Source organism: Neoarius graeffei, chromosome 3, assembly GCF_027579695.1.
Source record: "Neoarius graeffei isolate fNeoGra1 chromosome 3, fNeoGra1.pri, whole genome shotgun sequence".
Classification (NCBI taxonomy): Eukaryota; Metazoa; Chordata; class Actinopteri; order Siluriformes; family Ariidae; genus Neoarius; species Neoarius graeffei.
Genome location: NC_083571.1, coordinates 72982245 through 73007508, shown reverse-complemented (window position 1 = coordinate 73007508; position 25264 = coordinate 72982245). Strand labels below are relative to the sequence as shown.

The 25264-nt window shown below is 42.6% G+C and overlaps 2 protein-coding genes across 9 annotated transcripts in view; both read right to left on the bottom strand.

Annotated features, from left to right (window-relative positions):
* The window catches only part of LOC132883539 (butyrophilin subfamily 2 member A1-like), a 33701-nt gene extending 28319 nt beyond the window's left edge, over window positions 1–5382 (bottom strand). The window contains exon 1 of the mRNA XM_060917264.1: window positions 5280–5382. Coding sequence (XP_060773247.1) covers window positions 5280–5289 — 10 coding nt within the window. The 5' untranslated portion in view covers window positions 5290–5382. The remainder of the gene's footprint in view (window positions 1–5279) is intronic.
* A 12367-nt stretch (window positions 5383–17749) lies between these two features.
* LOC132883537 (butyrophilin subfamily 2 member A2-like) overlaps window positions 17750–25264 on the bottom strand; it is a 60043-nt gene continuing 52528 nt past the window's right edge. For 4 of the 8 annotated variants that reach the window (XM_060917254.1, XM_060917256.1, XM_060917259.1 and 1 more), the window contains 5 exons: window positions 23985–24098; window positions 23791–23844; window positions 23343–23411; window positions 18640–18666; window positions 17750–18544 (listed from right to left, as the gene is read on the bottom strand). In XM_060917254.1, coding sequence (XP_060773237.1) covers window positions 18009–18544; window positions 18640–18666; window positions 23343–23411; window positions 23791–23844; window positions 23985–24098 — 800 coding nt within the window. In that variant the 3' untranslated portion in view covers window positions 17750–18008. Of the gene's footprint in view, window positions 18545–18639; window positions 18667–18718; window positions 19534–23342; window positions 23412–23790; window positions 23845–23984; window positions 24099–25264 lie in introns of those variants that run through there. The other 4 variants (XM_060917257.1, XM_060917258.1, XM_060917260.1 and 1 more) reach the window with 4 other exon arrangements.

Sequence of the window (25264 nt, the reverse complement as noted above, 5' to 3'; positions counted from 1 at the left end):
CCTACATAGTGTACTTTTAAGTTTCTTCACTTGATAGGAGTTTAATGATTTATGTCATAGTGAATGGACTTCATATTAAAGAACAGAGTAGAAAGCTTGTCATAATAAATTATCTATTTTTAGTCTAGTTCTTGTAAATTAAAGAAGTGAGATATTCACAGTCCTATTTTCTGTTCACTGTTCACATTTACACACAAATTGCACAGGATTGTTCTCTTTAAACACACGTATGCAAAACAAACGTTATATTCTAAAACTAAAAGAAAAACATGCATAGCAATTAATAATAAATTGTGCATGTAAATTTTTTAATGTCGATATTTTTAAACTAAATCTGACCCAAGTCCCTGATTACCATAAAACTCCTTCTGCTGAACTTCTCAAGAACACATTCAAAATCATGATATTGAAAATGAAATAAGGGCTGAAAAAGATTTTATACTAAATTATAGTTGTTGGTAAAGGGTTTTATTTAATCTTTCTTAAAAATGCTGAATCAGTTCTATAAGGAAGAGACACGATTTATCTGCAGTCATCTGACCGTCAGACACAACACAAAGAATAAACACACAGAATGAACACCGAGAATAAACACAGAGAATAAAGAGAACAAAAGCTTTCTGTTACCTGAAATCATGACTGTAGGGAATGCTGTAAGCTAAAAATCTATCAAGTAATGTCACTAATCTGATTCTGTTTTTATCTAGTTCTTGAAAATGATAGAAGTGATGTTCACTGTGCTGTATACAGACCACCCAAGTGACCCACATCAGAAACCTGCATCAGAAAAATCTAACAGATAATGTCACTGATCTGTCAAGAATTACCTCAGCATAAACTAGCTGATAAGTGCGTTTGGAGCGATTAACAGCTAATTGAACAAGTACATGTGTATACACACACACACATGTATCAGGCCTGTAGGTCTTCTGGTATGTATGGGGTGAGCTGATTGGGCTCCTCTGCCAGTCGTGAAATCTATCCATCCATTATCTGTAGCCGCTTATCCTGTTCTACAACCCCGATTCCAAAAAAAGTTGGGAGAAAGTACAAATTGTAAATAAAAACGGAATGCAATGATGTGGAAGTTTCAAAATTCCATATTTTATTCAGAATAGAACATAGATGACGTATCAAATGTTTAAACTGAGAAAATGTATCATTTAAAGAGAAAAATTAGGTGATTTTAAATTTCATGACGACAACAACACATCTCAAAAAAGTCGGGACAAGGCCATGTTTACCACTGTGAGACATCCCCTTTTCTCTTTACAACAGTCTGTAAACGTCTGGGGACTGAGGAGACAAGTTGCTCAAGTTTAGGGATAGGAATGTTAACCCATTCTTGTCTAATGTAGGATTCTAGTTGCTCAACTGTTTTAGGTCTTTTTTGTTGTATCTTCCGTTTTATGATGCACCAAATGTTTTCTATGGGTGAAAGATCTGGACTGCAGGCCGGCCAGTTCAGTACCCGGACCCTTCTTCTACGCAGCCATGATGCTGTACTTGATTCAGTATGTGGTTTGGCATTGTCATGTTGGAAAATGCAAGGTCTTCCCTGAAAGAGACGTCGTTTGGATGGGAGCATATGTTGCTCTAGAAAGCTGGATATACCTTTCAGCATTGATGGTGTCTTTCCATATGTGTAAGCTGCCCATGCCACACGCACTAATGCAACCCCATACCATCAGAGATGCAGGCTTCTGAACTGAGCACTGATAACAACTTGGGTCGTCCTCCTCTTTAGTCCGAATGACACGGCGTCCCTGATTTCCATAAAGAACTTCAAATTTTGATTCGTCTGACCACAGAACAGTTTAAATGAGCCTTGGCCCAGAGAAGACGTCTGCGCTTCTGGATCATGTTTAGATACGGCTTCTTCTTTGAACTATAGAGTTTTAGCTGGCGACAGCGGATGGCATGGTGAATTGTGTTCACAGATAATGTTCTCTGGAAATATTCCTGAGCCCATTTTGTGATTTCCAATACAGAAGCATGCCTGTATGTGATGCAGTGCCGTCTAACGGTCCGAAGATCACGGGCACCCAGTATGGTTTTCCGGCCTTGACCCTTACGCACAGAGATTCTTCCAGATTCTCTGAATCTTTTGATGATATTATGCACTGTAGATGATATGTTCAAACTCTTTGCAATTTTACACTGTAGAACTCCTTTCTGATATTGCTCCACTATTTGTCGGCGCAGAATTGGGGGGATTGGTGATCCTCTTCCCATCTTTACTTCTGAGAGCCGCTGCCACTCCAAGATGCTCTTTTTATACCCAGTCATGTTAATGACCTATTGCCAATTGACCTAATGAGTTGCAGTTTGGTACTCCAGCTTTTCCTTTTTTGTACCTTTAACTTTTACAGCCTCTTATTTCCCCTGTCCCAACTTTTTTGAGATGTGTTGCTGTCATGAAATTTCAAAATGTCTCACTTTCGACATTTTACATGTTGTCTATGTTCTATTGTGAATATAATATCAGTTTTTGAGATTTGTAAATTATTGCATTCAGTTTTTATTTACAATTTGTACTTTGTCCCAACTTTTTTGGAATCAGGGTTGTACAGGGTTGCAGGCAAGCTGGAGCCTATCCCACCTGACTATGGCTGAGAGGCGGGGTACACCCTGGACAAGTCGCCAGGTCATCGCAGGGCTGACACAGAGACAAACAACCATTCACACTCACACCTATGATCAATTTAGAGCCACCAATTAGCCTAACTTGCATGTCTTTGGACTGTGGGGGAAACCGGAGCACCTGGAGGAAACCCACACAGACACAGGGAGAACATGCAAACTCCACACAGAAAGGCCCTTGCTGGCCTCTGGGCTCAAACCCAGGACCTTCTTGCTGTGAGGCAACAGTGCTAACCACTACACCACCGTGCCACCCAAGTGAAATCTGTTTTTTTTAATTATATTTATACAATTTTTATATTTATTCACAGTAGTCTGACTACTCAATCTCTTCCCAAACTGCTTTTCAGCATTTCACATGCTGAGATTTTCCGATTGCTTTGAGTTTAAAAGCTTACAGACATATGACAGCTGCTTTCACTACATGCATGGACATATGGAAGTTAATTTTTATAATTATGGATCTCTACCATATGTAATTTATATCTCACACATGATCGGTCATTGTGTAACCATGTCAGATTATGATGGACCAAGTACAAGGACACCAAAGAAGAGAAAGTGTGTGCATTCTAAAACAGACTTCAATAAAGATAGGCCTTTTACATTTCCATGTGTACAACCTGTGAAAGATCAGCCAGACAAAGCTTCCTGCACAGTGAGGCGATATTATTTTTCATAACTTATTTACCAGATCTAGGCCTAATGCTTAACTTTCCCCTTATATTACTGGTGTGTAAAGGGATCAATACTCATCTCATCTCATTATCTCTAGCTGCTTTATCCTGTTCTACAGGGTCGCAGGCAAGCTGGAGCCTATCCCAGGTGACTACGGGCGAAAGGCGGGGTACACCCTGGACAAGTCGCCAGGTCATCACAGGGCTGACACATAGACACAGACAACCATTCATACTCACATTCACACCTACGGTCAATTTAGAGTCACCAGTTAACCTAACCTGCATGTCTTTGGACTGTGGAGGAAACCAGAGCACCCAGAAGAAACCCACGCGGACACGGGGAGAACATGCAAACTCCGCACAGAAAGGCCCTCACCGGCCACAGGGCTCGAACCCAGACCTTCTTGCTGTGAGGCGACAGCGCTAACCACTACACCACCGTACTGCCGGATCCATACTGTATGTTAGAAATATTAGTATCTCAGCATCGAGCACTGTCTATTTAGATATTTGATAAGCTGGATCTAAAATCTAGATCTGTATCTGAGAGACTCGAGTGTCGGCCTGTAATAGTCTAATGTCTGTAAGGATCTAAGACTAATGTATGATTTATCAAATATCTAAATAAACAGTGCTCAATGCTGAGACACTAAACATGTGCTGTTAAACCATCAGCAGATACACCATCCACTGGCAAGTTTTATACTAATATAAGCGCCGTATTAAAACAGATGTATTAAAACAAGGACTACTAGAATGAAAAACAGCTTCTTCCCAAGAGCCATCACCATATTGAACTCTAAGAGGAAACAAATATAATGTCGACATTATGCAAAACATCTGTCACTGTTGCTTTTACATTCTGTGCAATACAAATCTCATCTCATCTCATTATCTCTAGCCGTTTTATCCTGTTCTACAGGGTCACAGGCAAGCTGGAGCCTATCCCAGCTGACTACGGGCGAAAGGCAGGGTACACCCTGGACAAGTCGCCAGGTCATCACAGGGCTGACACATAGACACAGACAACCATTCACACTCACACCTACGGTCAATTTAGAGTCACCAGTTAACCTAACCTGCATGTCTTTGGACTGTGGGGGAAACCGGAACACCCGGAGGAAACCCACGCGGACACGGGGAGAACATGCAAACTCCGCACAGAAAGGCCCTCGTCGGCCACGGGGCTCGAACCTGGACCTTCTTGCTGTGAGGCGACAGCGCTAACCACTACACCACCGTGCTGCCCTGCAATACAAATAATTTATTATTTATCCTGTACATACCCATCCATATTCATACTTGGATATAAGACACTTTTATACGTATTTCAATTTTTGTAATGTTTATGTGTTAGGACTTAAGGGTTTTTTTTTTGGTACTTATTTTTTTGCACTGGAAAGGGAGAAGCTTTTAATCTCGTTATACAGTTGATTGTAAAATGACAATAAAGGGCATTCTATTCTATTCTATAAACTGGAATGCGGACACACACACACATGCACCCATCCCCATACACCCCTCCCACTTCAGAAATGAATTGTTCTCTTTAAACACATTTTTGCAAAACAAACATATTCTAAGAAAAAGATGTGCATTAATCAGTAATAAATAATGCATGTAGATGTTTTTCATGTCGACATTTTTAACTAAATCTGACCCGAGCACCTGATTACCGTAAACCCCAGAATATTCCCGCACTCACTTTCTGTCTCCGCGGCTCTGATCAGGGGATTTTCTGAAATTCTCACGAACACGTTCAAGGGCATGGTATTGAAAATGAACGAAAGGCTGAAAAAGATGTTATACTAAATTATATTTGTTGGGAAATGGCTTTATTCGATATTTTCTTTTGTAATGCTGAATCAGAAAGAGACGCAATTGATCTGCATTCATCTGACCGTCAGACACCGAGAATAAACACCGAGAATAAAGAGGACCAAAGCTTTCTGTTACCTGAAATCATGGCTGTATAGGGAACGCTGTAAACTCAGAAAGCTTCAGATGAACCAGTAAGAACTGAATAATCTGTCAAATGTCGCTCAACAGCTACAAATCCATCTACAGTCCCAGAGAGAGAGAGAGAGAGACAGAGATTTACTTTTCCTTTCCTTTTCAAACTGACCCTCCTACAAGACTTTTTAATCAGGCGTGTATTTACCTTCAGATCGGAAAGTGTTATAATCCACCCAATATTTCACATTTAACACAGAAAATGTGTTTTAGGGGAGACCGGGTATGGTTGTAACACTATTTGCTTCAGCATCTGTAACTCACTTAAGTTTTGAGCTGGACTTCTCAAACCTTTACACAAAGTTCTCACATTTATTTACTACAAATGGCACCAATTCGAACCTCTGCAAATATATCACAGACCTCGTGAGTTAATGTCAAACACATGGCGTTCCTTTCCTACAGCAGTGGCGGCTCCAGAGATTTTTCCTTAGGGTGGCAAAGGAGGAGCATAGGTTCCAGGAGGGGGGCATAGGTTGTTGATGCAGCAGTGTATGCAAATCGTAGAAATCATTTTTACTTATGCTCAAGAAAAACTCACAATCAAGTCATCTTGCAGGGGTGAAAGTAACTTTTATTTCTTGCCGGTACTATTATTTTGAGTCATAGTGCGTGCGCCGAAAAATACACCTAATTATCTATTATTGTCTACTTATCAAGCATTCAGTAGGACTTCTTATCACTCAGTAGTACTAGTATAGTACTTTTTTTATTACACTATCACTCTTTCATCCACCTGTATCAGTTTTTGATTATAAATAAATTGCAAACACATCATTTCAACAACACAATCGTTTTAATAACATTTTTTTTAGCTGAACAGCTGAAAACTAACTTTTCATTTTGGACATTCTGTCTACTAAAACACTTTGGATACCAGTTGCGCACGTTGGTGCAAGATGGTTAAGCAGTGGGCTACGTGCACTATCTCGCACGTTATCTGTCGAGTGAAACACGGAAGGAATTCACTTCAGACATAATTCAGAGACAGGTCAGAACGAGTTATATGCAATGTATATTGAAGAAAACATGTTGCTTTTGGTAAACTGACATTAGCAGGTGTGCTGAAAGTGCATTTTTCTTTAGAGACAGTATATTTTTCTTTCCGGTACGGCCAAATCTTTTAGTGGTACGCTGGACTGGCCAGGACCAGCTTACTTTCACCCCTGTCATCTTGTCAAATATGTATTGAGCTATTGTACCATCAAGGAAAATGGATTCAACCATCTAAACCATCTTTTCTGAAAGTATATTCCCAAGCAATGAATGGAACTATTCTGCCCTAGCGATGTATCAAAAAATAGACAGATAGCAAACGGTTTAGATTGTGGATCTTTACTGAAGACTTCAAACTTATACAGATGTGTTCATCCTCGATTTCCATAAAACTAAAAGAAACAAATTAAGTATATCACTAAACTGAATAGCACACAGGCGAAAACGCGAGCTAGGCTGACCTGCTAGTAATGCTAACAGAACGTCTCTCTCTGGGTGAAACTATTTCAAAATTCCAGGGGTGGGGTGTGAAATAACGTAAATAACGGTAGGTAGAGATGAAATGAGGGCTTAGTATCTCTGTAGATAGGTAATTGAATTTCAAAAATGTGTTTTAATAAATAATTCTTTTTAAAATAGGGGGGCAACTGGGGTGGCAAGACATATTTTTACAGTGACAACTGCCACCTTTTGCCACCCCTTAAAACCGCACCTGTCCTACAGCCGACCCCACTACTGGGGTAAGTTGGAACACACCCTGGGGCATTCTCAGTCAAAAGGGATTAATGATCCAAAAGTGGAGTCTAATCGATTAACACAAGGACTTATTGCTACGTTTGTGTACAGCAAGCAAGCAAGTTATTAAAACCAAGAAATATACTCAAAAGAAGTGGATATAGAAACCACTCAATGGGATTAGATCCTTACACGGCTAATAAAGAAGGATTTTTCCTATGAAAGAAAAATTTACTCGCTAAATTTGACATTAGTAGAATAAAATTTGATCATATTGTAGCCGTAACTAAATACAAAGACAACAGTCATACATACTATTAATTAACTTAATGTGAAGATAATTAACAGATAATCAACATATTTTAAGGTTTTTTTTAAAAAGATTGCAGATATTTTTTGCCTTTTGTATTTGTAATTATTTGTTTATGTACATACACAACCCCACCAGCTTTGCTGATCAACTTCTTGTGTTTAAATAAAGTTATTCATTCATTATGAGTTGGAAAATTATCCATCCATTGAGTTCCCCAACATCTCAGACTACCTGGTGCTGCAGACATCATTCTACACGGACACACAGATGAAAACCTAGAAGAGCATGGAGGAGTGCAACTTTTTATATGTGGCTGGGTTAAAGATCTGGGGATCAGGACACTACAAGATAAATCGTGTATTGTTTTTGCCTGGGTACATAGGAGTTTCTGGGCTTTTTATATGCATCTTTGCAATAGTTGCTAGGACACTACAAGTTTTGGTATCAGGTGTAAACAAACGACAGCCACTCGATTCCCAATCCTCCCTGCTCTTTTCTTCCAGCAGGCCTCACAGATCCATAGAATTTACCCACAAATGTATTTATTTATTTATCTCTCTCTCTCTCTCTCTCTCTCTGTACACGTGCACTGTGTGTGTGTGTGTGTGTGTGTGTGTGCACGCGACGGTTAAATGTTGAGGAGGAATGTGACAAAATAAAGGCTTGTTCATCTTAATTTACCCACAAATGTATTTATTCTACTTGAAAAGTGTTCGGCAAACCAGCTACCAGATTTGGGACATAACGACATCCTGAACTATTTAGTATTTGGCCTCAAACTTGAAAAAAAAAAATGCGGCCCACTAGATGGCGCAAGTGGGCCGCAGCGCAGTGGTTGAGAAACTCTAGAGACAGGCCCGTTTCAAGCTATTTGGGGGCCCTAGGCAAAGGGGGATCTGGGGCCCATAATTATCCCCCCCCTCGACGAAAGGCCTTATGGCCGCCTACCCACTGAAGACTTAATAAATAAACATCACACATACTGTAATCATTCTTACGATTTTTACTTAATAAATGAACTCTTTACATCTCATCTCATCTCATTATCTCTAGCCGCTTTATCCTTCTACAGGGTCGCAGGCAAGCTGGAGCCTATCCCAGCTGACTATGGGCGAAAGGCGGGGTACACCCTGGACAAGTCGCCAGGTCATCACAGGGCTGACACATAAACACAGACAACCATTCACACTCACATTCACACCTACGGTCAATTTAGAGTCACCAGTTAACCTAACCTGCATGTCTTTGGACTGTGGGGGAAACCGGAGCACCCGGAGGAAACCCACGTGGACACAGGGAGAACATGCAAACTCCGCACAGAAAGGCCCTTGCCGGCCCCGGGGCTCGAACCCAGGACCTTCTTGCTGTGAGGCGACAGCGCTAACCACTACACCACCGTGCCGCCAACTCTTTATATTATTATAAATAATTATCAAACCCAATTAAACACAAGAATAGAGAAAATACACACACACACACACACACACACACACACACACACACACACACATATATATATATAAATCAAATATGAAAATAAGGCAAAGTAATATAAAATGTGCAAATAACACAACGCTAAATATTTACAGTATATACACAAGTAGAAATAACTTCAAATGGTGATTAAATGATTACAAACATGAATAAGAATCTTAATAAGAACCAGCACACACAGAAAAGTGCAAAAGGTATAGAAAAACACATAAACATTTAAGAATACACAACTAGAATCATGGGCAAAATGTCTAAAACTGCTGCTTGCGGGCTTTGGCTTCAGCAAAGGCAGCCACAATACCCTCCATGTCCAAAGACCTGCGGACATCACATTCAATTGACATCAGTGCCAGTCCGGAGAGCCTCTCTTGGCCCATGGCGGACCTCATATAGTTCTTAATAAGCTTCAGAGCTGAAAAGCTCCTCTCACTTGAGGCAACTGACACAGGAAGTGTAAGAAGTAAACGTAGTGCAATGCTTAAATTGCTGTACAAGTCACTGTTATAAACACTGTCTACAAGATAACTACCATTAACGTAAGCTAGCTACCAAATTTGCTTGTCGACCTGCTTGGTATTAATGAGTGTGTACATTCTCACTTACCAGTGTCTTGTTTTTTTCTGTCTTCCTCTTCCCTTTTCTTCTTTCTCTTCTGGCTCCCTGAGGGGTAATTTCACTTCATATTTGATTTTGGGTTTTTTTGCCGCGGAGCTCTGCAACCACTTGACTGGACGGAGATGGGCATTGAGGGGTTGACAACAGACTGTCATTGCACTTTTCGGCCAAAGCATGTAGGGAGGTGCTTTTTGTGCATTAGGGGGCCCCCCTTGGAACTAGGGTATTTCAACAAGTGTCATTAGGCGCTGCGCTGCCGTGCTCAAAAAGTTGTCATTGCTATTGAATACATAACCAGTCATTCGGCAGCGGGGGCCCTTTGAGGGCTGGGGACCTAGGCAATTGCCAAGTCTGCCTACCTTGTTGCAACGGGTCTGACTAGAGAAAGTGCAAGAAGGTTGTTAAGCTGGGGGGTTGTGAGCGAGAATCTCTAGTCATTTTTGATTCTTTTGACTGATGAAAATCCCCGCTCACAGATGCTACTTGAGAGGGGGATGGTAAACACTGTATGCAGCACTTTAAGAACACACACACACAAATGTGCATGCGTGCCTGAAGCGAGCCAATCAGAATCGCTGTTATAAATTGGGAAGAAAAAAACAAAATGGCGACCAAAAGGGAGGTGAGGATGCTGGTTAATACGTCTTGTTTTTTGTAATGTACTCGCTTGAAAATCATTTTTGTGCTTAAAGGTCATAGGCAATGGTCCGAGGTGAAATGTAGAATATCAACTTTAATGTCTAGAAGAATGACCCAAAAAGCAAATTCAGTTTTGCTAGTGTTTAATTTGCACCCTAAAATTGAATATACCATTTTGCCCAATTTCCGAAGGTTTGTTTACATCTCACTTATGCACACTTTCACCGCCAGGGGACCATCGTCCTGATGTCATTTAAGCCAAACAGACTGGGAGCAGCTCTCTGTTTACCTGCGAACCGAGCACACATGTACAGACTTTGGTCATTAGATGTTGTGTAAAATGTCTGAAAGCGATAGCGATTTTGAAGTAGGAACTCTCCAAATTAAATATCGAGAGGTGAAACCATATATGTATGAACCTATGGCTGTTGTGAAGCAATCGGTGAATGTGGCTCACTGGTTTGACCATGCAGCCTCGGACTCGGACAGCTACTCAGCCGACTCTGATCACGGTGACCCCGGACCTCAACAAGACTCGCGCCCAAATGATTTATCCTGATAGTTATGATAAATTCCTACTTTTGTCATAATACTAAATAAGAGCCCTTTTGAAGAATAATTAAACCGCCCTCCCTAGTGGATATAGGTAACGACTACTTGACAGTGTGCCGGTAGGCCACATTAGCCTGCCATCCGCGGCATTATACTATTTATAGCCTACTCTAAGTGAGGAAATATCCCTTTGTCTCATTTCCACAATGATTGTACAGGATCCCTCAGGATTCTTGTTATAGTTCACTGCACAACAATAAGGCATGGTTTTTCTTTGGAAATTCCTGAACGCACGTCTGCACTCAAGCCAAACGGCAATGCAAGTAAATGGAAGTGGACTCAACTCAAGTGGTTTGTTTGTCTTGAATGACGTCATGCGCCGAGTGGTCACGAAAATAGCCGAACAGAAATTCGCCGCGATCCACGCTAACTTATTTTAATTATTACTTATTAACAATACTTCTTGGGACCAGAAGAAAATTACAGAGGGTTTTTTAACATATAAAGTTTCAAATGTGCATAAAATTAAAACCGTTGCCTATGAGCTTTAAAGAAGCACAAAATACAGTAGGTGTGCCTGAACAGGCCTAACTCGCTAAAATATTTCTGCCCAAGTGTCTTGGTTGGGCATTCGGACAGTGCCTTGAGTTGAGGCAAGCTTGAGCAAGGCACCTAACTCCAGGCTGCTCTGGGTATGTTGTGTATCACTCTCGATAAGAGAATCTGCTAAATGTGATTAATGTAATGTAAACAGCATGTTCCATTTGGATATTCAAGATATGGCCTTATTCTAAATTTAGTATTTTCTGATTAAGCCATATGGGATATGCTGATATTATTCAGGTTTTAGGAGCATTCTTTGGACACGTATACGGCATATTTGGAATATGCGTCTCACTTGGGATTTTTACAGCAGTTTGCTGTGGCAGTTTGCGACACACGTCCTCTTGCCTGTTTACAGACAGTGCTGTGTGTTGTACACAAATCAACCAGACAACAGTTTACAAAGCTGAGGTAGAGATGCATGCCCAAAAGAAAAGCTTACAAAAGACTTGGGTATCAACAGGTGTTTGGATATGTGCAAATATCACAACACTAACCTTTTCAGTCAGGTGGTGGAAGGATTTATACCAACTTTATACTTCTACTCTACTACATCTCAGAAGCAAATGTTGTACTTTTTACTGTACTACATTTTTATGACAGCTGTAGTTACTAGTTATTTTCCGATTACAATTTTTCATACTCTTCCTGTTCAGTGAAAACCAGGTGTCTCCAAATTTGGTGAGTTTGAAATTGAATTTTTCTCATAAACTGAAAGGTTAAGGGTGGCATGGTGATGTAGTGGTTAGCACTGTTGCCTCACAGCAAGAAGATCCTGGGTTTGCGGCCGGCGAGGGCCTTTCTGTGTGGAGTCTGCGTGGGTTTCCCAGTGGTCGAGTTGTAAAATCAAACCGGGGGGATGGTGAAATTTTTAGTCGCGTGTCGACCCATCGGTCGGTCCGTCGGTGGGAAACTGGTTTGCTTTTAGGAGGGTTTGCACACAACGTAGGTCTGTGGACCTTGTTCATTTACCAGACATACAGTACTTTGTGCTGATAAAGTGTGTAGTACACACTGTGTACCCTTTTTATTGTTGTAAAAAACATAACACACTGGTATTTTACTGTAAAACATGCACAGTGTGGATGTCATGTGTCATATTTAGTCAGTCTCCTGGCTGACATACCTACCACATTCTCCATATTAGGGTGAAATGCAGATGACAAATTTGAAGTGTAACTTCATAGTCATGGTAGGCTCCTTTTAAATTGTTTGGTAAATAATTTATTAAAACCTCAGCAGGCAATGTAAACGAACAACTGAATCTTTTCATATCAAGTCAATAGAATTTTTATTCAAAGCTGAACATTGGGAACATTGAGTTAAATACAGAGGTAGGTAGATAACCAATAAGCTAAAACAAGCAACAGTAAATTGTAAATCAGACTAAACTTCCTAAAATATGTTTGAGGCATTATGCATTTTTTTTTCCTTTTTGTTATTATTGTGTTTATTCTTATGAGTAATGCAAATTATACATGTCCATACCGGTTATTATTTTAATGGAAAGAAAAGAAAATTACTTATAATGTTATTTCTGATTTATTTATTATCTGAATGAGGATTTAAGCTTTGAAAAATGACCGGATTCTTTCTGTAACGTTGATTCCCGCTGTAGGTCACGTGACACCTTAACGTTGACGGTTACCAAGGAGCTGCCTTGGATACTTTGATACTTTGCTTAGATACATACCAGCACTTTGATACATACTGGATACAAGCTAGCAAAATGAGTTAAAAGCAGGCATCTTCGGAAAGGGGAAAAGGCCCATTGAGGAGACAGAAGAAGAGCCTATGACGAAGAAAGCTGCATTTTAGCAGACACTTTGTCGAGTCCTACACCAATCCTGCTCTGCCTTACATGTTGTGACCGGCTCTCTAATGAGGCAATGAAGCCTTCAAAACTGCCAGTGTCGTTTATTTTAGCCTTCCTGTCTTGAATAACACTTTTTGTTGCCTGAAGAATAACAAACGTACGTCCAGGCTGATTAAATTAATGGCCTTATACAAGAAATCAAAGCTAACATGAACCTGAGTAAGCTATCGATAGCTGGCTAGACTCCAAACTAACATTCATTATGATAGTTGTGTTGTTATCCGCCGCCCACAAATTAGGCTACATATCGATAACTTTACAGCATGATAGTGGGCTCACAGAAAGTGTTACTGATATTCGTAACTCTTGACTTACCTCCTGAAATGTTTTTTCTCGCGATCTTAAATCCGAACTTGCTTAGGTCTTACTGTCCACTCCGCTTGGCCATGATGCTGCAATCTGCTGCTGTCACTGACGCCGAATGAAATAAAAAATAACGGAACCCCAAGTGAATGTCACCTCCTCAAACGCTTCGCTTGCGCATGCCCTCTCTCGCGGTAGCTTATTGTATGCTCAGTTTCAGCAAAGCTACGTGGAATGGCATTTCTAATTCCAATGTTAAATAGAAGTAATGTCCACATTTATTGATAAAATTCCTCAAGGGAAGGGAGGGGGATGCCCGTTTTAGAGGGGGGATGATTTTGACCATTTTTTATTCCAGGGGGGATGGCATCCCCCCCCATCCCCCCTCAACTCGAGTACAGGGGTTTCCTTTGTGTGCTCTGGTTTCCCCCACGATCCAGAGGCATGCAGGTTAGGTTAATTGGTGGTTCTAAATTGACTGTAGGTGTGAATGGTTGTTTGTCTTTGTGTCAGCTCTGTGATGATCTGGCGACTTGTCCAGGGTGTACCCCGCCTCACGCCCATAGTCAGCTGGGATAGGCTCCAGCTTGCCTGCGACCCTGTACAGGATAAGCGGCTACAGATAATGGATGAAAGGTTAAGCGTAGGTGCTATGCATAAGAATTTTATTTTAAGACATTCAAAAATTAACCAAACTTTTCAACAAGAATATGAAGAAGTAATGGCTTTGACATTACATCTGTGTTGAAGAGATCTACTGAAGTTAGCATGCTAAGTTAGCTGTTACGGAGACAAGACATACCGTCTCTCTCGTAATACCACTTTGTACCTCAAGAGTCGATAGTGAGTCATTGGGGCATCCAGACTGCCCTGAGCCCAAAATGAAAGGAGAAAAAAATACTCATCACTGTCAGCTACATACAAGTTTGACTCTGAGCTCAGACTAAAGAAAAGAGGCAAATCAGTCGCTGCACAGAAACTATTGAAATTAATGAACTGAAACATGGATTTGCAGTTACCATTTTGTGTACGCGCGTGTATGTTGTATTTTTAGAGTAGGGAAAAGAGAAAGAAAAGGGACCCCACTGGGAGAAACTGAATTGCAATTCTAAACATGAAACAACAGTGAAAGACTGGATGAGAACCTCCACTCACAAACCTGACATTCAGTGCGTTTACATGCACATAGAGAAAATCGAATTTCTGCCGTAGCTCGACTGAAATCGACGTTCTAAATGCCATGGAAACACCTTAGCTCGGCTGAAATCGAACCGAACTGGATTTCTCGTAATCGAGCTACGTGACCTAGATTATGCAATTGTAGCCGAGCTACTTAGTGCATGTAAACCCTGTCGAGCTACTTACTTCAGCACTGCCCCTTCCGGAAGTGACGAGTGACGAGACCACAAGCGGGAAACACAACAGCCTCGGTCGGCATGACAACGCGATGGTGTACAGAATGTTCAGCAAGTGCTGAGCTGCTTCGTTGTTGTCCATCTTCTCTCTCTCGATGTTGCTGTCCTCGTCGTCGTTCTTCTTGTGAACACAGAACTGATAACTTTGTTTATACTCTTGAATAGCTCTTCTTTATGATGACAACCAGAAGTGTACCAACACGATGGGGCGTGTAGCACCATGTGGCTCGGGTGCACAATGTACCTCACACAATAGCTCGATTTCCTTGTGTGCATGTAGGATTGGATTTCTCTGGCACCCCTGCTGGGACCCTTAGCTCGATTACCGACAGTAGCTCGATTTGGATGTGCATGTAAACGCACTGATTGTGATCTTGTTTTCTGGACTCCGTACACACACATGCATGAGTTTAAAAGTTACAGATCCCTTGGAGTTTTTTAGTGGCTCAGTGGAAGATCTACTAATTCACAAGCCCACAACTGTGAGAGCACATTCATGTAAAGGTCAGGTGGCGCTCCTCTTTTCGGATTGATTATTAAACCAAACATGTCATTCAGAAGCCTTCAGCTGTGTGGTTATTTTAGTGAGTTGTAGGCAGTGTGCTTAATTTTTATTAACATTAAAAATTTTTTTATTAACATTATTAATAGAAAAGGTTACATATCTGTGTCACAAGCTGTAGCGGTTTCAGGCATTACTGACACGCGAGTTGCTGTGGATGTTTTCTTTCTAAAACCTGAGTTAAGTAAGTTTTAATGTAAACTATGGACTGATTATGTCCATATGTGAAGATTATAAGATAGCAGTGTTCTCTTGACAGGCTCTAAATTTCAGCAGTTTGGTCAATATTTGTGTTTTCTTTCCCTGCTGTTAGTTACTAGTTGGCTTTTTTATTAACTAATGACTCTAAAGCTAGATTGTATGAACCCAGTACTGGATCAACTAAAAATAGCGTTACGCTATATTCAGTGAGTGATAATTGTATGAGGGGGTGGTGGTGCATTTGAGGGGTGGAGGGAGGAGAGACTGTGCATTTCCTTGTTTCTTATGATAGGGGTGGACACACCAACTTTCTGGAGAATATACTGCCCCCATTTGTTTGGAGTGTAGAGTATGACTTCACCTCATCTCATCTCATCTCATCTCATCTCATCATCTCTAGCCGCTTTATCCTTCTACAGGGTCGCAGGCAAGCTGGAGCCTATCCCAGCTGACTATGGGCGAAAGGCGGGGTACACCCTGGACAAGTCGCCAGGTCATCACAGGGCTGACACATAGACACAGACAACCATTCACACTCACATTCACACCTACGGTCAATTTAGAGTCACCAGTTAACCTAACCTGCATGTCTTTGGACTGTGGGGGAAACCAGAGCACCCGGAGGAAACCCACGCGAACACGGGGAGAACATGCAAACTCCACACAGAAAGGCCCTCGCCGGCCCCGGGGCTCGAACCCAGGACCTTCTTGCTGTGAGGCGACAGTGCTAACCACTACACCACCGTGCCGCCCGAGTATGACTTCACCAGGTGGCCAAATTCTTACACATTGCACCTTTAGAGATCATAGGCAACGGTTTTCAATTTATGCACATTTGAAACTTTATATGTTAAAAAACCCTCTGTAATTTTCTTCTGGTCCCAAGAAGTATCGTTAATAAGTAATAATTAAAATAAGTTAGTGCGGATCATGGCAAATTTCTGTTCGGTGATTTTCGTGACCACTTGGCGCGTGACGTCATTCAAGGCAAACAAACTGCTTGAGTTGAGTCCACTTCAGTTTACTTACATTACCGTTCAGCTTGAGTGCAGATGTGTGTTCGGGAATTTCCAAAGAAAAACCATGCCTTATTGTTGTGCAGTGAACTGTAACAACGGGACCGGTTCAGGAAGAAGTTTTTACCTTTTTCCGAGAGAGGAGAAGAGTCTGAGAGTGTGGATTGGCTTTTTCCAAAAGAGGAGAAGAGGCGGAGCGAGTGGGTTGGCTTTTTCCGAAAGAGGAGAAGAGGCGGAGCGAGTGGGTCAGGGTTTTATTAATTAAGTGAATTTTACCCCAGCACCTACCTCCTGTATTTTCTATATTTTTTCAAACCCACCTTGAGTGTTTATTGCCAAAAAGCTCCATTTTTGTTCCGTCAGACCCAAGAACACGGTTCCAGTCAAAGTTGTATTAGCTTTTCACAAAATTCAGGTGCTTATGTTTATGGTTAACTGAGAGAAAGAGCTTTTTTCTGGAAACCTTTCAAATAATCTGTTGGCATGGAGCTGCCGTGTGATGGTGGTTTTGGAGATTTGGAAATCTGAAGATTTTACTTTTTCTTGTAATTCACCAACCATGGTCCTTGGGGATTTTTTTTTATTTTTTGCTTCTCTTCCCCTCCTCTTCACTGTACGTGGGGGCAAAATAAACTTGGGTCCTCTTCCAGGCGAGTTTGAAACAGTTCCAGTTGGTGTCCACATTTTTTAAAATTATTATATCCCTAACAGTAGAAATGAACATTTTCAGGCAAGGAGCTATTTTTTATAACCATTCCCTGACTTATGAAGGTCAACACACTTCTCCCTCATTTGGTTTGTGTGTCCCCTATCTTTCCCATGTTGATGGATGACTAAGGAATTTGGCCTCTGTGTGTCGCTTCTCATTTGTTCCCCAATTAATCAATACGTTAGTGATTACAACTTGAAAGCTCCTACACACTCCAATCAACTCAAACATGTACAATTTAAATGGGGAACATGCTTCAGTTACATTGTGTTCACTATCATTTCCAGGGGTGCCAATAATAATGGAGGGCACTGTGTAATATATCCACTTTAATTAAATCATTCACAAAGTTCAAGAATAAAACAGAAAAGCAGCAGTAAAGCAGTGCATGTTAAAGTTCTACACTGTGATACCAGTAAAAAACAATGTATTTTCTAACTACAGTAAAGACAGAATAAAGGTAAATATTTACAGCTGTGAGGAAACATTTCACTGTTCAGAGATGTAAGATGTTATGAATGTGTTATGTACAGTGTGTAGAAATACTTTATATAAATACATACTGTAGATTATATCACTGCTAATATTATAAATTCACACATCACCACATTACAGACGTTTCCTACAGTTTGTCCTTATTTTTCTAAAGAATGCATACAGGATAATTGTCTCTGACTCCAGGGCTGATCAGGGGACGTAGTGAAATTCTTCTGGGTTCCACATTAGTGAAAGTGTAGATGTGTGATTTTGTATTAATGTTATAAAATGACAGTGTGTGTTCATCACAGTCTAAAAACACTCCCACTGCTGTGAGCTCTTTATGAACATCTGGGAGTGAAATCAGTTCTGCTTTATCTCTGATATAAAGTCCTTTTTCTTTTTCATAACTGAGAACCCAAAATTTATTCTGTGGAGTCAACGGGATATTGCACTCTCTCTCAGCTGCTTCACTCGCAACACCAACAAACCAGGAGAGTTTCTCTATTTTATGTGATTCTCTGACTTTCACCTCCCAGTAACGTTTACCGACATTGAACCTCGCCTTACACAGAGTGAAGACTTTCTCATCTTCATCAGAACTGTTAATATCCCAGGCTGGCCTTGGAACACTGCAGAATACTTCCTTTCTGTCTTCTGTTAGAAACTCTGGAGTTTCATCTGGGTCGATGGTGATGTTCACTGCAGAAATAAAATTTATTATTATTATTATTATTATTATTATTATTATACATTTCACACTTATACAGTGATGTTAAACTGAATTTATTTCATACCTTTGAATTTTTTCACTTCATCCAAATCTGTTAGAAAAAATCAAACAACAGCAATAATTGAATTAAGTCAGAAAAAAACAAATAGACAAATATGCATTGTATTTAGAGATGACACTTTTGGATTGTCCATGTCTGGCTAAACGTTTAGCATCTCTCAGTGGACACACACACAAGTCCTAAACTTTGTGTTAGTTATAGCTGTAGACTGAGGTTTATTTCTATCCATCGGAGAGGAGTTCAGTGGTTTTGATCCTGACAACATGAAACACAATAACTGATGAGCAGCTGATTAACACAACATCATTAAAATGTTCAAGTTTAAAATCCATCTGTCTTTTCCCATCACTGTACACGACATCTCTATCTACTGTGGCTTAAATCTCTGCAGTTTTGAGATTTTTTTAAAGTCACTAATCAGTTTAAATCAGTTTATTCCTGTGTATCTGATAAACACACCAGAAATATATCTCAAATAAATACCTGAATACAACCTACACTCTTAGAAATAAAAGGATTCTTCAGAGGTTCTTTAAGGCTTCTTAATTTTCAAATAGAACCTTGAACAGTTCCTCCAGAGGAACAACTGGAGAACCTTTAAGGGTTGTACATTTTTCATTATATTCTGATATTTCAGTGTCAGAGGTTTAGGAATCAGCTGAACACCACATTTACCTGGATTTAATCCCAGCCCAGTCAACATTATGGTTAAACTGTCGAATGCACTTTGGTCAGGTATAGGATTTGAGGTGATGGTAGAAGGTTCACTCTCTGACATGGTGGCAGCAGGTTTGGGATTTGAGATGGAGGCAGTGGAATTTGGTTCCTCAGTGGCTGAACCAGCAGTGGAGCACACTGGAGCGAAGGAGCTGGAGTCTCTCTGATCTCCTCTGGATTCTGGATTTCAACAGAACTGAGTATCAGTGTCTCGTCTCGTCTTCTTCCGCTTATCCGGGACCGGGTCGCGGAGGCAGCAGTCTAAGCATGGAAGCCCAAACTTCCCTTTCCCCAGACACCTTGGCCAGCTCCTCGGGAAGAACACCGAGGCGTTCCCAGGCCAGCCGAGAGACATAGTCCCTCCAGCGTGTCCTGGGTCTTCCCCGGGGCCTCCTCCCAGGCGGACATGCCTGGAACACCTCCCCAGGGAGGCGTCCAGGAGGCATCTGAAAAAGATGCCTGAGCCACCTCAGCTGGTTCCTCTCGATGTGGAGGAGCAGCGGCTCTACTCCGAGCTCCTCCCGAGTGACTGTGCTTCTCACCCTATCTCTAAGGGAGCGCCCAGCCACCCTGCGAAGGAAACTCATTTCAGCCGCTTGTATCCGCGATCTTGTTCTTTCTGTCATTACCCAAAGCTCATGACCATAGGTGAGAGTCGGAACGTAGATCGACCGGTAAATTGAGAGCTTCGCCTTTTGGCTCAGCTCCTTCTTCACCATGACGGACCGGTAAAGCGACTGCATCACTGCGGAGGCTGCACCGATCCGCCTGTCGATCTCACGCTCCATCCTTCCCTCACTCGTGAACAAGATCCCGAGATACTTAAACTCCTCCACTTGAGGCAGGACTTCTCCACCAACCTGGAGAGGGCAAGCCACCCTTTTCCGGTCGAGAACCATGGCCTCGGACTTGGAGGTGCTGATTCTCATCCCAGCCGCTTCACACTCGACTGCAAACCGCCCCAGTGCATGCTGAAGGTCCTGGTTTGAAGAAGCCAACAGGACAACATCATCTGCAAAAAGCAGAGATGAAATCCTGTGGTTCCCAAACAGGATTCCTTCCGGCCCCTGGCTGCGCCTAGAAATTCTGTCCATAAAAATTATGAACAGAACCGGTGACAAAGGGCAGCCCTGCCGGAGTCCAACATGCACTGGGAACAGGTCTGACTTACTGCCGGCAATGCGAACCAGACTCCTGCTCCGTTCGTACAGGGACCGGACAGCCCTTAGCAAAGAGCCCCGAACCCCATACTCCCGAAGCACCCCCCACAGAATACCACGGGGGACACAGTCGAATGCCTTCTCCAGATCCACAAAGCACATGTGGACTGGTTGGGCAAACTCCCATGAACCCTCGAGCACCCTATGAAGGGTATAGAGCTGGTCCAGTGTTCCGCGACCAGGACGAAAACCGCATTGTTCCTCCTGGATCCGAGGTTCGACTATCGGTCGAATTCTCCTCTCCAGTACCCTGGAGTAAACTTTCCCTGGGAGGCTGAGAAGTGTGATTCCCCTATAATTGGAGCACACTCTCCGGTCCCCTTTCTTAAAAAGAGGGACCACCACCCCAGTCTGCCACTCCAGAGGCACTGTCCCCGACCGCCACGCGATGTTGCAGAGGCGTGTCAACCAAGACAGCCCCACAACATCCAGAGACTTGAGATACTCAGGGTGGATCTCATCCACCCCTGGTGCCTTGCCACCGAGGAGCTTGCAAACCACCTCAGTAACTTCGGCTTGGGTAATGGACGAGTCCACCTCCGAGTCATCAGCCTCAGTCTCCTCAGTGGAAGACATGATGGTGGGATTGAGGAGGTCCTCAAAGTATTCCTTCCACCGCCCGACAATGTCCCCAGTCGAGGTCAACAGCTCCCCACCCGCACTGTAAACAGTGTTGGCAGAGTACTGCTTCCCCCTCCTGAGGCGCTGGACGGTTTGCCAGAATTTCTTTGAGGCTGACCGACAGTCCTTCTCCATGGCCTCCCCGAACTCCTCCCAGTTCCGAGTTTTTGCCTCCGCAACTGCCCGAGCTGCAGCACGCCTGGCCTGCCTGTACCCGTCGGCTGCCTCAGGAGTCCCGGAGGTCAACATGGCCCAATAGGACTCCTTCTTCAGCTTGACAGCATCCCTTACTTCCGGTGTCCACCACCGGGTTCGGGGATTGCTGCCACGACAGGCACCGGAGACCTTGCGGCCACAGCTCCGAACAGCTGCGTCCACAATGGAGGTAGAGAACATGGTCCACTCAGACTCAATGTCCCCCGCCTCCCTCGGAAGCTGGGAAAAGCTCTCCCGGAGGTGGGAGTTAAAGACCTCCCCAACAGAGTGCTCGGCCAGACGTTCCCAGCAGACCCTCACCATACGTTTGGGCCTGCCAGGTCTGTCCAGCTTCCTCCTCCGCCAGTGGATCCAACTCACCACCAGGTGGTGATCAGTTGACAGCTCAGCCCCTCTCTTCACCCGAGTGTCCAAGACATAGGGCCGGAGATCAGATGAAACGACTACAAAGTCGATCATTGACCTCCGACCTAAGGTGTCCTGGTGCCACGTGCAATTATGGACACCCCTAAGCTCGAACATGGTGTTCGTTATGGACAAACCGTGACTAGCACAGAAGTCCAATAACAAAACACCACTCGGGTTCAGATCGGGGAGGCTCTTCCTCCCAACCACGCCCCTCCAGGTGTCACTGTCGTCGCCCACGTGAGCATTGAAGTCCCCCAGCAGCACAATGGAGTCCCCAGTCTGAGCACCCCTCAGTACCTCTCCCAGGGACTCCAAGAAGGCCGGATACTCTATACTGCTATTTGGCCCGTAGGCACAAACAACAGCAAGAGCCCTCTCCCCAATCCGAAGGCGCAGAGAGGCGACCCTCTCGTTCACTGGGGTAAACTCCAACACATGGCGGCTAAGCTGGGGAGCTATAAGCAAGCCCACACCAGCCCGCCGCCGCTCACCATGGGCGACTCCAGAGAAGTGGAAAGTCCAGCCCCTCTCAAGGAGCTGGGTTCCAGAGCCCAAGCTGTGCATGGAGGTGAGCCCGACTATCTCTAGCCGGTACCTCTCAACCTCCCGCACAAGCTCAGGCTCTTTCCCCCCCAGCGAAGTGACATTCCATGTCCCAACAGCCAGCCGCTGTGTCCAGGGATCAGGTCATCGAGGCCCCTGCCTTTGACTGCCACCCAATCCACACTGCACCAAACCCCTACTGCTACCTCTGTGGGTGGTGAGTATCAGTGTATTGGTATTAAATTGTTAGCAAATGTTCTGTTTAATGAAAAGTAGACGTGAGGGCCAGCAAACAGGAGCAGTTAAGAAGTTCGAATACACTGAAGTTAAATAATGAAGTTGATACCTGTGTGCTGTGTAAATTTATTTCTATAACAAATAGATCTTTGGAACATTTCAACTAAAAACCAAGACATACAGGGTTATCTGCCAGTTTCTAAATTTCAAAACATTAAAAATAGACCCGGATTCCAAAAAAGTTGGGACGCTGTGTAAAATGTAAATAAAACCAATGCAATGTTTTAGAAAATCTGTTTCAACCTACAGTATATTCAGTTGAATACAAAGACAAGATATTTAATGTTCAAAGTGATAAACTTTATTGTTTTTTGTAAATATACACTCATTCTGAATTTGATTCCTGCAACAAGTTCCAAAACAGTTGGTACAGGGACATGTTTACCACTGTGTTACTTCACCTTTTCTTTTAACAACATCACTAAGTGTTTGTGAAATGAGGACGCAAATTTTTGAAGTTTTGAAAATGAAATTCTTTCCCATTCTTGTTTGATACATTACATCAGTTGCTCAACAGTCCGGGATTCAACTGAATATAGATTGAAAAGGATTTGTAAATCATGACATTCTGTTTTATTTTTTTACAGTGTCCCAACTTTTTTGGAATTAGGGTGGGAAAACATCAGTATTCTGAGGTACACTGTTGTGCTGTGACTCCACTAATCTACACTAATGTATATTTACCTGTAAGTTGTGGTTTTTCTTTCACTGCCTCAGGATTCTGCTGTTCAGATGATTTCTGCTGACTGAGATCTGCTCTCACAAAACACATTAGAGAAAATAAATAGAAACAGATTTAAAGCTGTTCTAGGATTAAATTTGTCCTGATTTGGTGTCTTATTAGAAGAGATGCAAGAACTCATGCCATTTAATTTGAATTCTTTAAAACCAATACACGGTTATAATAAATTAAATGCTTGAATACAAAAAGCTTCTGCTGGGGTTCCTTAAGGGTTTATCGAGTAATTAAAGGTACTTTGCTTTCTGAAAGAGTTTTACTTGGAAAATCAGTTGAAAAAATTTTCACAGAACCTTTAAGGTTCCCCCAGATACACAACTGAAGCACCTTGAATGGTTATAAATTTTGTGAAAGTGTTAGAGGTTCATTAAACTGCTTTAAAAACACAATTACTTGGAGTTGAAGTTGAAGGTATTTCTGCCTTTTGCTCAGAATTTTGATCGATATCTATTTGCAGAAAAAAGAAAAAACAGTGTTTCAGGAACAGGCTTTAAATATTTTCTGAGATGAAAACATAATTAGATGCTTAACTGTTCATCAGGTGTGTGATAGATGTGTACTGTGTGTCTAAATGAGATGTGACCAACCTCCAACCACATCGTCAGGAACTGTATTCATGGATGGAGCGTCATTCTGATCCTGATTCTCCACAGGGATCTTGTTCAGAGGCTCTCTTTCTGACGGAGCTCCTGATGTTTTATCTGTGAATAAATCTGCTGTTATTATCACTCATTTAGCAGGGAAGGTGTAACGACATCCATGACCATGAGATTATAAAACAGGAATCTGACCTAAATTAATCTCATCCAAGTATTTTTTAGCCTTTTCCAATCCTGTAGAAAAACTTTTTCTTCTTAATCTCTGGTCCAATTCCACCACATGGAAGAGGATCTGTGTGTGCACTCTGAGCCTGCATAATTGCCTCCAGTTCACTGGCGGCTCGTTAATAGGGGCGATTTGGGCGACGCACTCCCAAACAGGGAGGGAGATTTTTTTTTTTATCTACTCCTACTGGGTGGCACGGTGGTGTAGTGGTTAGCGCTGTCGCCTCACAGCAAGAAGGTCCTGGGTTCGAGCCCCGGGGCCGGCGAGGGCCTTTCTGTGTGGAGTTTGCATGTTCTCCCCGTGTCCGCGTGGGTTTCCTCCGGGTGCTCCGGTTTCCCCCACAGTCCAAAGACATGCAGGTTAGGTTAACTGGTGACTCTAAATTGACCGTAGGTGTGAATGTGAGTGTGAATGGTTGTCTGTGTCCATGTGTCAGCCCTGTGATGACCTGGCGACTTGTCCAGGGTGTACCCTGCCTTTCGCCCGTAGTCAGCTGGGATAGGCTCCAGCTTGCCTGCGACCCTGTAGAAGGATAAAGCGGCTAGAGATAATGAGATGAGATGAGATCTACTCCTACTACCACGGCAACAGTAATGTCATTGTCCAATCAGGCTAAGGTCGTGCCTGGTGTAGCCACGCCCTTTTGGTGCAATTTCTGTCAGGTTCAGATTTGCCCCAAAATCTCCCATTGACAGTAATGGTACGTACGTTTTTTTTTAAAATCATGCTCCCAATATATTTTCTATTAGGTTTTATGTGCTCACACAAGCAGCGTGGTTACATCATACGTCTGTTGCGCCGCGCAAGTGTTGCCAGATTGGGCGGTTTTAAGTGCATTTTGGCGGGTTTTGAACATAATTTTGGGCTGGAAAACGCAACTTGCGCGTGAAATGTGTGAACATTCTATGAAGAAGATGGTGAGTGTTGAGTGCAACAATACGATAGCGTCTCTGAAAGAAGTTCCCTTTAGTCGTCGTACCAATGAGGAGAAAACGGCAATCAAACAGCTAGGACCTCCTAGACCGAATTTAAACATCGAGCA